We start from the raw sequence: 14,911 nt of genomic DNA on the forward strand, positions 1-14,911 counted from the left end.
GCTTTGGTGACTTACTCTGTGTGCCTGTGATGCAACTAATGCTTATTCTGAATCTTCAAATGAAAAGTGAGTGTGCTGTGAAGAAGATTAAAGATCTTTTAAGTGGTATTAGTATCACTATGAAGTAGTAAATACATGCATAAAAAGGTTTCTTGGAAAGCACAATTTTCCTAAAATAATCAGGATTTTACAAGTCAGTAAATATTTAGAAAATGCAAAATAAAAAGTAGGTGCTGATATTTAAAAAAGATGATAATAGCTATTCAGACAGCAGCCTTGGAAAGAAGTATTCTTTTAATTGAAACAGTCTTTTCTGACTGGAAGTGAAATCATTTGGAGCGCTTTTTTTCACAAGCAGCACCGCCCACCTCGGGTGCCCCGGCAACCACAGCATGCGCTTCTCTTTGTAGCCAATCCTTCGCGTTAGCAACAAGCTAGTTTGAAATTTGCAATCGACAGGATGGAAAGTGGTGATGGGTGAGTGCTTTTAATTAGCCTTTCATTAGCTGTTTGAGTTGAGTGCGTGTCACGTTTTTGGGAACGGTTGCAAACTACAGAAGCGTGTTTATTTTGCAGGCAGCCGCCGCATCCTGTCCGAAATATAAACACATTTCATTGCTCATGCTAGGCTAACCAGCTAGCATGCTCTTGAATCTTGGTCCCTGCCAAACAAAAACACTTTGAAGTTGTAACTTCTTGAGCTGAAACGCTGACTTAAATCACTTCATTTTGCAAGTCTGCACATTTTGTACTTTACAAACAAAATAGTCGTAACATATTCAAAGTGTATTTGTTTCTGCTGTACTTGTCAGATGTTTACTAAGAAGATAATCATATTGCCTTATCAGTCAAAGCTGTTTGGAGCTTGTTTGTTTACTTTCTGACTAAACCTTTTACAGTTTCTATGAATGAGCGTTTGCTTCTCTGCTTGTGCAGACTGAGCATGAGATCTGCTGCACCTTTACTGCTAATGGTCGCATTATTTTGCATGGACTTCATATGTTTTAACTTGATTTTATCTATGGGAAAATTCCTGTAAGATCTTCCCTCAGTGAATTGCTCTTTTAAAAAGTCTGGAGTGTAAATCGAGTGTTTTTATGGGTACTTATAAAAAATGTTCGTGTTTCATATTTTTATTTTATCTCACTCAGATTTGGATGAATAAGCAGGTTGAGACATTTAACATGGTAGATTTCATAATAAAATAAAATAATATTATTAATTTTGATAGTAACAGGTTTGTGTTTGATATAGTCACCAATCTGACCTCTATTTCTTACGCTGATTATATTTTTAAGTCATATTCAGGCTGTGTTATACACATGAATTCAACCATTTATCAAGCATTTTATTTGTTTAATTGTTTTAATTTTAAAGTTTTAAATAAAGGTGCATTTCAATATATAGTTCAGGAATTTTATTTGTGCATTTTTACAATATTTTTATTGATTGTGGCTCTAAATCCCATTCGTTCCACTTGACTATAAAGAATTATGACAGATTAACTTTGAGCAACATTATTACAGACATATGATCCCATTTCTTTGCTTTAGACTTTTAAAAATGATAGACATTTCTCCTGACTGACAGCTCAATTTTGCGCCAGACTTTTCTGGGAACAAAGATTGTCACCATCACCTTCCAGAACCATAATTTGTATTAATATCACCTCTCTCGGTCATTCAAAAATCACATTAGCCCAAGTAAGTGTTGAGTCTGTCTGCTGATGGATGAAAGACATTAAGTGTGATGCTCTTCTGCTGCTTGTGTCCCCTCGTCAGAATGGACGTCGACAGCTGGGACCCCAGTCTGGAGGACGAGTTGGGGGTTTCGCTGGATGACCTGAAGAAATGGATTGAGGAGGCTGTCGAGCAGAGCGAGGCTGTGAAGAAGAAAAAGGCCCAGCTGATAGAGCTTGAGGAATGGGTGGAACAGAAAGAGAAAGAAGAGGCGAAGACAGAGAAACTTCTCAACGATGCAAACCAGTATGGAAGATTTTTGGGCTAAGTGGTGTTTTCTGCCTTGTGCTCATTTTGTCTCTCTGATTCTTCAGGTCTGTATTGGAGTGTGAGAAGCTGGTGAGGGCAGCGTATGAAAACAACGGCCTCGTCTACCGAGAGAGCAGCTCAGAGGATGAAGGAGGCGGCGGAGGAGGGCACCCCTCTGAAGTCATCGAGATTGATGATGATGATGACGATGACGTCATAGCTGTAGGATGTTGTAAGTCACAGTTTTCTACCGAGTTGCTGTCAGTGCTGCAGTAGCTGAAAATGCTAACATGCTTATTTTATCTCTCACTTCTGTTCTCCACCGTCAGTGGTTCCTCCAAAGACACAAACGCCATCTAAGGACCCAACAGTGAGAGCTGCAGTTTTTCCTCTTCTGATGACCAAGTGTCCATGATGAATGATTAATTAAATCATCTGTAAAACAATCTTCGGCCGTAAAATTAATATTTCCACCTCCAAAAATAATTGTATACGTAGCATCGTTTTCTGAAAGGTTTTGGTCCTGAGTGTTGTATTAAACATGCCAAACCTATAGGGGGCAGTGTAGCGCTAAGCTAAAACTTGTCAACCAGATTTCTTCAAAACAACCAAGACTTCCTGTTAGGAATTAAACATGGTGCGACAAGGTTCGTTTGTGCAGGCTGAGAAACTATGAATTTTTTAAAAATGTACATATTTCTAAGAACCAGCCATTTTGTCAACAGGATATTTCTACATTTTACCTCTAATATAGTTTTATATAAATTTAGAAAAACTTGTTTTTATGATTGAAATAAAAAAAAGTAGAATAATTTATATTTATTAAAATAAATATTTACAACTAGGTGTAATGTGTCTATTTTTATAGAGTATAACATTTTAAAATATAATTTCCAGCTGTTCTGACTTCTGCTGCCTGCTCTTTCATCACCAGTTGAATGAAGCCTCGGCAGTTCTGCAGAAAACCACCCAGCAGGTCCAGAAGTTGGTCCAAATAGTCACCAAGCCTTCCTCTGGTTCTCCTTTGATACGAACAGCAGTGCAATCTGTAGTTCCGCCAGGTGAGCACATGTAAAGCTTCTAGCTTTGTGGAGCTGTTCCTGATACTAATGTGGGGATTTTTTTATTTGTTTTATCCTCCAGGAATTCAGAGCCCAACACCAGCAATATTTGTGTCACAAGCTCCGTCTCATCAGACGATGACGCAGACGCAGCCAAACCCCAACATAAAAGAAGACGAGCTCAAAGTGGGGATGAACATCCTGGGAAAGAAACGCACCAAGACATGGCATAAAGGCAACCTGGTGGCAATTAACCCTGTTGGTGTGTTTCTTTTAAACTCATTATGTGTCATGGTGTTTTACATAACTTTTGCTTTTTGCTCTGTTGGATTGTTTTGATAATCCATAAGCTCTCTTTGTTTCCAGGAAATGGTGTATTTAAGTACAAGGTGAGGTTTGATAAAGGCAAGAGTCTGCTGTCTGGAAATCATGTGGCGTTTGACTACAACCCCACCCTGGAGAGTCTGTACGTCGGGGCTCGTGTCGTCGCTAAGTACAAAGACGGAAACTTGGTGTGGCTGTACGCTGGAATTGTAGCAGAGATGCCGAACAACAAGAACCGCATGAGGTATAAGTTTTATTTATTGTCATATGAGACAGATTAAGCTGCACTTACAGGTTTACATTGGCAAGAAATTGGTAATTATTCTGATCCTGTACGTTCAGTTGTTATTTACAATTGTAATTTTTGCCATTCTTATTATCCCTATTATTTATTTTTTTTCTTATGAGTTATTATATAACCATTTTATAGATATAATATAATTTATTTGTTAGCTCGTTAGCACAGTATATTGAACAGGCACATTAATATTCTAACATAATTATAAAGTTTCTACAGTTATTTATAAGCAGAAAAGTGGTGTTAAATTATGTATGCAAATGCTTTCTCTGTCCTACTGATTTCTTCTTTTCTTGCTTGTAAAAACTTGCTTGAAATAAATAAAATAAAAAATGTGAACATTTCCAAAAGTTATGATTTTAAGTTCGACAACATACAACTTTTGTGTTCTAGGTTTCTGATCTTCTTTGATGATGGCTACGCTTCATATGTGATCCTTCCTGAATTGTATCCAGTTTGCAGACCATGTAGGATTTAACTTTTGACTTTGATATAAAAAAAAATAACATGTAGGAAAAGAGATAAATGATGAAGTTTTTCTGTTTTTTTGTGTAGTAAAACGAACTTGGGAAGACATAGAGGATGCATCTTGTCGGGACTTCATCGAGGAGTACATCTCCGCCTATCCCAGCAGGCCGATGGTGCTGCTGAAGGTTGGCCAGATAATCAAGACAGAGTGGGAGGGGACCTGGTGGAAGAGCAAAGTGGAGGAGGTGGACAGCAGCTTGGTCAAAATCCTCTTTCTGGTTCGTATGAGCCACTCATCCGAATTCAAATACCATTTTTCAGAGCTTCCAGGTCAACAGTTGCATTAATATGGCTTACAAAGACATGGAACTTTAATTGTGGAGAGTGTTTTTACACCATTTCCTGTGTTTTCTTGGTGTTGAGCAGGACGATAAGAGGAGCGAATGGATTTACAGAGGATCCACCAGGTTGGAGCCCATGTTCAATCTCAAACTGGCTTCAGCAAACACACAAGAAAAGAAGCTAGCTGGCCACCAGAGGACAAGGCCAAACATGGGTAAATTGACAAAGACTAGCAGTCACACGGATTTGCAACATTAAAACCTTGCATTAAACATTGTCAAAACCTGACTTAATAGAAAATCCCCCTGAATCTGTAAGCCAGGACTGGTTGAGTTTGAGCCTTTTTTATTAGGACTATCATAAAATTACATAATGCAAATTGATTGCATTATCTATTTGTACCAGTGCGTTACACAGTCAACAATATAGATTCGCAAACGTGAGTGAAAAAAATGACAGAGGAAAGTCAAAGTAGAGTCCACAATCACAAATTTCACTTTAAAAAACATTTATATAAAATCGAAGTGGTACGTTGCCCACGACTTGCAGCAGTGATTCACACTTCCATTAGTTCCAGCTAGTTTATAGTTAATATTTTTAAATTTCCTTTCAAACTAAATGATTTGTTTTAAACCTTTCTGAATATAAAAATCTGGAAAACTGAGAATCTTTATAGAATTTAGTTTGAGACAAAGTTCTACTTCCTCACCGTCTTTTGCTACTTTCTCCAACCTCTAGGAGCTTTAAGGAGTAAAGGCCCAGTCGTTCAGTACACTGGCGTCGAACACGTCGGAGTTTCTCCTGCCAAACCTCCTCAAACAACACAGAGTCAGCCGTCAGCGACGACGCTGATCCAGCAGCTTCAGCAGCGCCCGCAGCCCCAGCTCATCCAGCAGGTCCAGTCATCCCAGCAAACCCAGCAGCCACAAACTCAACAAACCCAGCAAACCCCTCAGCCCTCACCGACTGGCCAGCTTCAACGTATCGAGTAAGTATTAGAGCTAAAACGCTTAATTGCATTATTGAAATATTGTGTGGATTATACAGATTTATAAAAAAATGTCCATTCGCTGAAAGAACAACTCATATTAATCAGCCTAAACTTTAACAAAACATTTTGCATTTAAGATAAAAAAAAATATTCTGGCTGTGAATATGTTCTACCCAAAACTCCTCCAGTGACATTAGGCTTCACCTAATTCAAATTATGTAAAAAAAAAAAACAAATCACATTTTTAATCAGTCCAAAGAATAATCACCATATCAGTTTTAAACTACATTGAAGTTAGGTTAAAGAGGAACAGCTGGGCTTTTCACATGTTGATGTCAAAACTATTATATTCACAGAAACGCTATTCTATTGCATTTTAGGCAATAAGATATTTACTTTCAAATTCAAAAAAGGAATTATTTGCTTTTTTTTTTTTTTTTTTGCATTTTTTAATGTTTGCATGAAAGCCTGTAATAAGAACAGGTAAATAATGATCATCATCTAGATGATAGTTTCTGGCATGTTTCACTTCCTGTTAGGGTATGGCGATTACAGCTTCCTGTGAAGCTAACCTACGCCTCAATGCGCGAGTTGTCAAGATAAACAGTTCTTTTTTTTTTTCCTTTTGTTTTGTCACCTCAAGAAATAAACATCAGATGGCAAAGAAGAGCACGTCTAATTTCATCCCTGGTGTCGGCGGGACACATGCGTCCAAGATCTTGCAGGCTGCGTCCGCTAATGCCAGCAACCTCTCAGTGTAAGTTCACAGTTTCACATGATTAAATTAAGTAAACACAGCCAAGAAAGTAGCTAATAAAGCTGCTCAGATTCTGTTATTTGATTGAGAATTGGCACTAGATAGTATATTTTTTATTTCGATGCAGAAACAATAGTTGGTAAAGCTCCATTTTTGTTCTGCTGTCATCTTGTGCTTAGGTCTGTCATACTAACAAAATTTGGTGGATGATAAATTGTCCCAGAAATGTTATTAAAATAAACAATAAATGTTTTAGACAATTTTCAAGCGATATAATGGTAATAATACAAGAATAAATTCTCAGCCTTAAAGTCTTAACATTTAGCACTGAAACGAGGAAAATGTTTTTAAATATCCAAAATAAATAATCAGAACAACAAATAAAACAGATTATGAAGTCTGTAAACAAACTTGTCCAATAAAAAAAAAAAACTTTTTTTGAGATCGAAGCACCAGACTGAACACTTTTGTCAAAAGTTTTTGGTAGAAAAAGAGAGAAAAGATAAAAAATCATGAACGGGGGGAATTATTGAGCTAATTTTAATTTATCATTCAATTATTTGATTTATTACTTATTGCGACTCAAAGACTGACTCTGACTAACAGAATAGGAGTTTAAATGAGCTAATCAGCCACCGCTGCGTTCAGCAAAGAGCTCATTAACAATCGCTAGCCTGAAAACCAAATATTGTAACTTACTGAATGTTATGTCTTTAACGTAATCTCTGATCGGCTTCAGCAGCTCAGGTTGTTGCCACGGCAATGGTTGTTTTACCTTTGTTTATTTGTGGCACATTACAGCCGCTGTAATTTCTGAACGTTTAATAAACGACAAAACTGGACTAAAGGCTCCTACCGCCATAATTATGAGATTAAATTAATTGTCTTATATAAAATAAAAACTATTTTGGTGTTCTCTGGCATCTTTCTTTGAGCTCAAATCTTTATTGGTTTTTCCGATTTCAAACACGCTATTCATTTTCGTCTCTTATTTAGTGGAAATATTGATGTTTACGAGACTTTCTCTAAAATGATCAGATTTTTCTACCTGTTTTGCTCCACTGTTGAAAACGAGGCGTTGACAATCACAAATTGAAATAAATTCCAGTCCAACATCTGGTCTGAGGTGATTCCTCTGGAGACTGTTGGAGGAAAAACATCCCCACTTCAGAAGATGTGGCTTTAACCTAACAGAGCTCTGTGGTTCCTCCGGTTATTCTGAAGTGTCTCATATTGAGGTCATCAAACCAAAGGTCAGATCTACCCTAACTGACTGACACCTGCTGGCCTCTGGCTTGTAATCAGCTTCTGACAGAGAAACCAGTAACCTGAGGAAGACAATGGATTAGGTTTTTTTTTTTATCACTTTAATATGTCTGCTATAACTGATATATATTTGTACATAAAATAAGTCAATAGAGTTTCATGTGCAATTTTTATATGTTTGTGACGCAGTGAGAGAAAAAGTAGATCTTAGTCTCAAAAAGTTTGGGCTTTCCTGCACAAGAAGATTAATAAATATCAGTAAATTTGAAAATATGATTGTATTCAGGTACTGTGTGGAGCTTAGTGACATAAATCTCACTTCTTTAAGTAAGTGGAGTCCTGAAGAAACCTGTATCAAATGGGAATGTTTGTCAAGAGAAATGTTTGTGTTTGTAGCACCATGCATTCATAGTCGTAAAGTTACCTAAAAGAGAAGTAAAAAATATATTTTTAGCATAATTTTTATAATTACCACAATGTAAAACCCATTATGATGAAAAACCTTCTGGTTTTGAAAAGAAGTTGCTCCTGAATTTATTTCCCGTCTCTGTAAATTTAATGCTTCTGTCCAAACGTTTCTGGCAAAAACATAAAACCTTTTTATTTTTAAGATGAAAGCAGTCCTTTCCTGTTCTCAGGAAAGGATGAAACAACTTAGTTCTGTATTTTCATTAAGAGTTTTAAATGTCTTTGCGTAGCTGTTTTTCTTACAATTGTTTCATTTATGAAGAAACAGTTTTAACTTTCAAAGTTAGCTGAATCAAATTCAGTTTTTAATGTTTTGAATCCACAGTGGAAAAGTGCAGATTACCCCAAGTACACCCACGTCCTCCTTCACGCCTCCATATCAGAGACAGACGTCCGCCCTGGTGTCTCCTCCTTCCATCATCTCGCATGCGATGGCCACCATCCCTCAGCAGCCGTCCTACAGAGCCCCGACAGACCGCGTCTTCTACCTGGCTCACACCTGTCAGCCTGCGTGTCTGAACCGCGTTCGACCAGCAAAATCAGACCTGCACAGAGGAAAGAACCCCCTCCTCACTCCGCTGCTCTACGACTTCAGACGCATGACGGGACGACGCAAAGTCAACCGCAAAGTACGCACAATCCTTTTAAGTCGTATAAAAATGCTGCTTGTGTGAATTAATTTAGTCTGAAAATGATGTTTTCTTTATGTTCGACCTTCAGATGTCCTTCCATGTTATCTACAAGGCTCCGTGTGGACTTTGTCTGCGTAACATGGGGGAGATCCAGAACTACCTCTTCCAGACCCGCTGTGACTTTATATTCTTAGAGATGTTCTGTCTCGACCCGTATGTCCTGGTGGACCGGCCTTTCCAGCCGCAAAGGCCCTTCTATTACATTCCAGACATCACTAGTGGGAAGGAAGACATCCCTCTGTCCTGTGTCAATGAGATTGATACCACTCCACCACCTAATGTAAAATACAGTAAGGATCAAAACGATTTTCTACCAAATGTGGGATTATTTCAAATTTTTTGTGAGTTTTCATTCAGTTTTATTCCTCCTTTGGTCAGAAGGACTGAAGGAATCAGACTTTCATTCAGTCTCATTTTTCCATGTGCAATTTATTTAAGATGCACAACTTCAATAACGACTGAATTATTTTCAGGCACTTCACTCATCTTTCCATGTGTCTAATGGAAATCTTTGAATAAAATATTCATAACAGAAGCAAGTTGTTCACAATCTGTGTCAAAATTAAAATGCAGCAAATTAAAAATGATTGCTAACTTGTGCGTTCAACTGTACTTTGCTGTTGAATAAAATTTATTTTGTGATAATGTGATACCTGATATCTGTGCCTGACTCATTGTGTCCTCTCTCTACAAGGCAAGGAGCGAATCCCTGAAGACGGAGTATTTATTAACACCAGTTCAGACTTCCTGGTCGGCTGTGAATGTACCGACGGCTGTAAAGACAAGTCAGTGGAGATAATCGCCTTTATTTCAATTTGGCTGCTGCAGATAAGACCCTGGAGATTTGTCATGGGATCTTGGTATTTCTTCTGCTTTTTAATTGCAGATCCAAATGTTCCTGCCATCAGCTGACCCTGCAGGCTTCAGGCTGCACACCTGGGGGACAAATCAACCAGAGCGCTGGATATTCATACAAACGATTAGAGGAGTGCTTACCTACAGGGTCAGACGTTTTCACATGCATAATTCACTCATGTCTTTCATTAACAGGGAAATAGTAACTAAAAACTAATTTTGTGTCATGTGAAATTGTTTTCTTTCTTCCTGCTTTTCTCTTAGGATTTATGAGTGCAACAAAAGGTGTAAATGTTGTGCTCAGATGTGCACCAACCGGCTGGTGCAGCACGGCCTGCAGGTCCGTCTGCAGCTCTTTAAGACCCAGAACAAAGGCTGGGGCATTCGCTGTCTGGATGATATAGCTAAGGGATCATTTGTGTGCATTTATGCTGGTGAGAAACACAATTAGGACTTTTGGGAAGACAAACAGAATCAGGCTACCATGCAGAATCGATGCATTGTCTTGCTTTTCTTCTATTTTACCAGGTAAAATCCTGACTGATGATTTCGCTGATAAAGAAGGTCTAGAGATGGGTGACGAGTATTTTGCTAACCTGGACCACATTGAGAGTGTGGAGAACTTCAAGGAAGGCTACGAGAGCGAGGCGCACTGCTCCGACAGCGAGGGCAGCGGCGTGGACGTGTCCAGAATGAAAATCCAGCCGTCCGCTTTAGTCTCCAGCAGCGCTGCGAGGAAAAAAGGTGAGTCCTAATCCAAACACATGATGTCTCTGCTGCTTTTATTTACAACCTGCAGGCATTTTATCGTACGTGTTTCCTCGTCCCGCAGCTCAGAGCTCCAGCTCTTCAGATGACAGCAACGACGAAGAGGAGAAAGATTCAAAGAGTGAAGATGAAAGCGACAGCTCTGATGACACTTTTGTGAAGGACAACTACTACACCCCCAGCTCTGTGTGGAGGAGTTACACGACTCGTGGTCAGGCCAAGGGCAACAAAGAAGGTACTGCAGATCCATCGCTGATGATCAAACTCAGCAGTAGGGGTGCAATATAGAGCTCTGGAAAAAATTAAAAGCCCACTGCAGGGTACCTCATTGAAAACCTCATGGCTTTTCCACCAAATATTAATTTCTGAACTCTTCCTGAGTTAAAACATTAGTGCTGTTGTCTCTAAATTAATAGCAACTTGTTTTCTTTGCATTGCTTGAGGTCTGAAAGCATTGCATTTTTTTTTCGTTATTTTGACCATTTTCTGCAAATGAAAACTAAATTTTTGCTTGTAACTTCAGAGACATGTTGTCAGTAGTTCATAGAAAAAAAAAGAATAATGTTCATTTTACTCAAATATATTCCTATAAAAAGTAAAATCAGAGAAACGGATCATTTTAAGTAGCATCTCCAATTTTTTCCAGAGCTATATATATAAATTATTGTTATATCTGTCATTTGTCCTTTGCATGCTAAATACAAATTAGCTTTTTGTTTTTTTTGTTTTTTTTAATAAAAACTGACATTTTAGAAAAACCCCTATAGCTCACTGTGTCAGTCTTATTTAGAGGAAATCAGCACATATTACTGAGCCCTGATAGTCTTACCTTGAAGAAACCGCTTCAATATTGCTAATAGGTAACGTCTAAGGTTTGGGCCATTTCCTCTCATCTTTTATTGACTCGCCTGCATTTAATGCTTAAGGGTTATTAAAAATGTAAATTTGACAGAACAACTTATTTTACCACCCAGTGATAAACAGTTTTAATATGCCAACAACATACCAGCTAATGTTAAAACACCAAGATGAATGCGAGTAGCCATGCTTTGCCTTATTACTGCCTGATTGTTTTGCTAAATAAAGTTCATTCTTGCTCTCCTGCTGCAGGGAGTCAGGACAGTAAAGACGGACTGAGTGTCTCAGCCAAAGGTCAGGATGATGAGAAACCGCCCTCGATGCCAGAGGAGACGGGGAAAAGCAAAGTGGCTTCCTGGTTAACAAGCCAGGGTCTGAAGAAGGTCAGTAAAATAAAACAAATAATCTTAAGCCATGAGATTATTTTACATCATGATGTGTCCGGTCGCCACATGAAACAAACTCTGACTATATATTTTTTTGGGTGATTTTTGCTTCAATACTCTGTTCTCTCTCCAACAGGAAACTGGAGACAAGAGGTGTGCTGAAATTCTCAAACTGTCCCTAAATTTTATAGTTTTATTTTGTTTTTGTTTTTTTTTCATTTTAAGCTTTAATTTTACACCAAAATTTCCAACCGTGTTGAGAATATTCTTATTCTGCAGTCAAATAAAGACAGAGCAATCAAAGAAACAGGACGTTATGACTCTATCGGACAGCGACGATGTTCAAACCATTAGCTCCGGATCTGAAGACAACAAAGAGAGAGAGAAAGCTACTCCAGGTAAACGTAGTTAAAAAGCAAACACCAAATCTTTACTCTACATGTTTCATGACTTTCCCCACACTCTTCTTCGCTGGAGCTTCTGTATCTGGCGTGACCAAGAAGCAGGTGGCGGTGAAATCCACGCGAGGCATCGCCCTGAAGAACAGCCACAGTTTGATGGTGAAGCCGTCTGGGGGAGGAGTCGGGCCCAGCGCTCAGGGGAGCAAACCCGGCCACCAGGGGCAGCCTGGAGGAGGGGCAGAAAACGCTCCCAAAAACACCCGGCTGTTCTTCGACGGCGAAGAGTCCTGCTACATCATCGATGCCAAGTTGGAGGGAAATCTGGGACGTTACCTCAACGTAAGAACGTTTTCTCTGTCATTAAAAAGCAGCTTTCTGGGATCCGAATTGACATGCTCTTCTGTTACCTGCATTACAGCACAGCTGCAGTCCTAACCTGTTCGTCCAGAACGTGTTTGTCGACACACACGACTTGAGATTCCCCTGGGTGGCGTTCTTCGCCAGCAAGTGAGTTAGAAATGGGTGCATTTCGTCATATTGGGGATTTACAGTTTAAACATGGTCTGTAAGTGCTGTTGTGACATACTAATGAGGGAGTGTCGGAAAGATTAGGAGGTTCTTAAAGAGACAGAGGCCAATTTCATGGATATGACTGTGAAGCAAAACCAGTGAAATTTTAATTTATTTTGAACATATAAAAAATTTCAAAAACAGCTGGGGGTAAGATAGTTTTAAGCTTTAAACATTTCCTCTAGAAAAGAATCTGGAAGCAACCAAATGTCGTAAAACTGCAAAAGCGTTCACATCTCTTCAACTTTTCAATATTACAACCTCATTACAGCTCAGTTCTGGTTTAATGGGACACACAAACATGGTGGCAGCAGCACCCACATATACACAACCCATCGAAAACCTCCTGGTTATTCCACCAAACATTGATTTCTGAACTCTTTCTGAGTTAAAACATTAGTGTTGTTGTTTCTAAATGAACATGAACTTGTTTTCTCTGCGTTAGTCAAAGTCTGAAAGCACTGCATCTTTTTTTGCTATTTTGCTTGGAATTTCAGAGACATGTTGTCTGTAGTTCACAGAATAAAAGAACAATGTTAATTTTACTCAAACGTATAACTATATAGGATAAAATCAGAGAAACTGATCATGTTAAGTGGTCTCTTAGATTTTTCAAGAGATGTATTTATGTTAGAATGGCCCAGTCAAAGTCCAGGCCTAAATTCAGGTAAGAAGGATGCTGTCCTTCCAACCTGACTGAGTCTGAGCTATTTGGAAAAGAACAACAGTCAAAGATTTAGTCTCGTGTCTGCAGAAAACACCATAAACTATTTGCAGCTTGGAATTTCAGAGACATTTACAACCATAGGTTTTACACATAGAAATGTTTGCTACTCTCCTAGATTTTGATTTAAAAGTTTTGAAAACCACATAACATTTTGTTTCCACTTCATAATTACATTTTGTGTTGATCTATCACATACAATCCCACTAAAATAAATGGGTTAAAATGTGGAGAAGTTTAAATGGTGTGAATATCTTAAATTTCTATATTGTTTAATAAGAACCACAGAAGAAGACATTTCAGCTAAAGACGAAAACTCCAAATACATTGAAAGGGTAGACATAATAATTAAAAAAAAATAAATGTTTCAAAGGTTACTAAATGTTCTTTTGCTGAAGTCAACAGTGATTTTTATTCATTTATTTTGCGGCTTAAACCTGGAATTTGCTTTCGGTTCTTCCAGCAGCTCCTGTCACGATGATGGCTACATCCTAACTAAGAACTCTTTAAAGCCTTTTGGTGTCATTCAATTCAAATTCAAAAAGTACTTTATGAATCCCAAATTAAATAGTACAAAAATATGAATAATACTGCAAAAAACCAACTATGCAAAAGAAAAAAGAAGAAACTTTTGTCAGAAAAAAGCAGCTTTCCTCCAAAAAGACAGGAATGAATGTCTAACAAAGAGAGAAAATATCAATGCAAGTACAGAGCTGCTCCAATAATAACATATTAATATTGATATAATCTAGCTTCCTTCATGCTGCATTTTTTGTAGCTTTGACTTAGATTACAGACATTTAAGCTGGAAAAATCTGGTAAAAAGGTTTGGAAACCTCATGAATGTGATGGCAGGAGGTGAAATGATGGTTTACTGGCTTTTTCTCTTATATTTCTTAAAATCCGCCTCACATAGAGATGAGTGGCCTGTGATATTAAGCTTCTAATACATTTGAAGACAGAATCATTTGTTGCTGGAGCTCTGGTTAGTTGGGAGTCATTCCCAGATCAAGTTTTTATTGTCAGTCAAACAGATAAAACATTTTGTAATGGTTTGCTTCAGTTACGACGAGTCTAAATAATGCCTAATAGTTGTTGTTTTAAATTTATTTTTTTATATTGTTATATTATCTGATAAAGTTTCCTTCAGTCTCTTCCATTGATGTGTTTTACCTGGACTGTGTTGCGTTCAGGCGGATTCGGGCCGGGACAGAACTGACCTGGGATTATAACTACGAGGTGGGAAGCGTTGAAGGCAAAGAGCTGCTGTGCTGCTGCGGATCCACAGAGTGCCGTGGACGGCTGCTGTGATCCACCCGGACTTGGCCCAACACCCCCCTCAACGCCGAACCCCGTTTACTTTACGTTTTAATAAGTTGTAGGAATTTTATAGCATCTCGTTCTTTTCGTGTTTATTTTTATGTTTTTACCAGCATGTGACTCTAAAGTGTCTGATGTCGTCCATTAAATGTTTTCTTTACCTCCGAATAAAAGTTTCTTCAGTGACCGCAGCTCCTGCTTGAATTATAAGTTATTTTGTGTTTTCTGAAAAATCTCTTACGGACCAAAACGGCTGAACGTGTTTTATTTCTGTTTGCTGTGATCCTAAATTGCAGAAGTCCAGGTTCTCTCCAAACCATCAGTTTCTTTCAATTTATCAAACAGGGCAGAGAGTTTGTCCAATCAGCTCACCT

The 14,911-nt window shown here is 38.3% G+C and overlaps 1 protein-coding gene across 1 annotated transcript; it reads left to right on the top strand.

Moving 5' to 3' along the window:
- The first annotated feature begins 371 nt into the window (after nucleotides 1–371).
- setdb1b (SET domain bifurcated histone lysine methyltransferase 1b) lies at nucleotides 372–14,728 on the top strand. Its single transcript, XM_055047531.1, has 25 exons — nucleotides 372–477; nucleotides 1,782–1,985; nucleotides 2,054–2,220; nucleotides 2,318–2,358; nucleotides 2,923–3,049; nucleotides 3,132–3,311; nucleotides 3,416–3,617; nucleotides 4,065–4,138; nucleotides 4,227–4,417; nucleotides 4,566–4,695; nucleotides 5,220–5,469; nucleotides 6,116–6,229; nucleotides 8,289–8,592; nucleotides 8,684–8,945; nucleotides 9,350–9,440; nucleotides 9,542–9,658; nucleotides 9,775–9,944; nucleotides 10,039–10,254; nucleotides 10,343–10,513; nucleotides 11,389–11,519; nucleotides 11,659–11,675; nucleotides 11,802–11,920; nucleotides 12,000–12,262; nucleotides 12,342–12,430; nucleotides 14,411–14,728. The coding sequence occupies exons 1-25, from the start codon at nucleotides 461–463 to the stop codon at nucleotides 14,526–14,528; spliced, it is 3,765 nt and encodes a 1,254-aa protein (XP_054903506.1). The 5' UTR covers nucleotides 372–460; the 3' UTR covers nucleotides 14,529–14,728.
- Nucleotides 14,729–14,911: the final 183 nt, after the last annotated feature.

This window comes from Poeciliopsis prolifica, unplaced genomic scaffold, assembly GCF_027474105.1.
Source record: "Poeciliopsis prolifica strain line A6 unplaced genomic scaffold, Auburn_PproV2 SCAFFOLD026, whole genome shotgun sequence".
In the NCBI taxonomy this organism is placed as follows: Eukaryota; Metazoa; Chordata; class Actinopteri; order Cyprinodontiformes; family Poeciliidae; genus Poeciliopsis; species Poeciliopsis prolifica.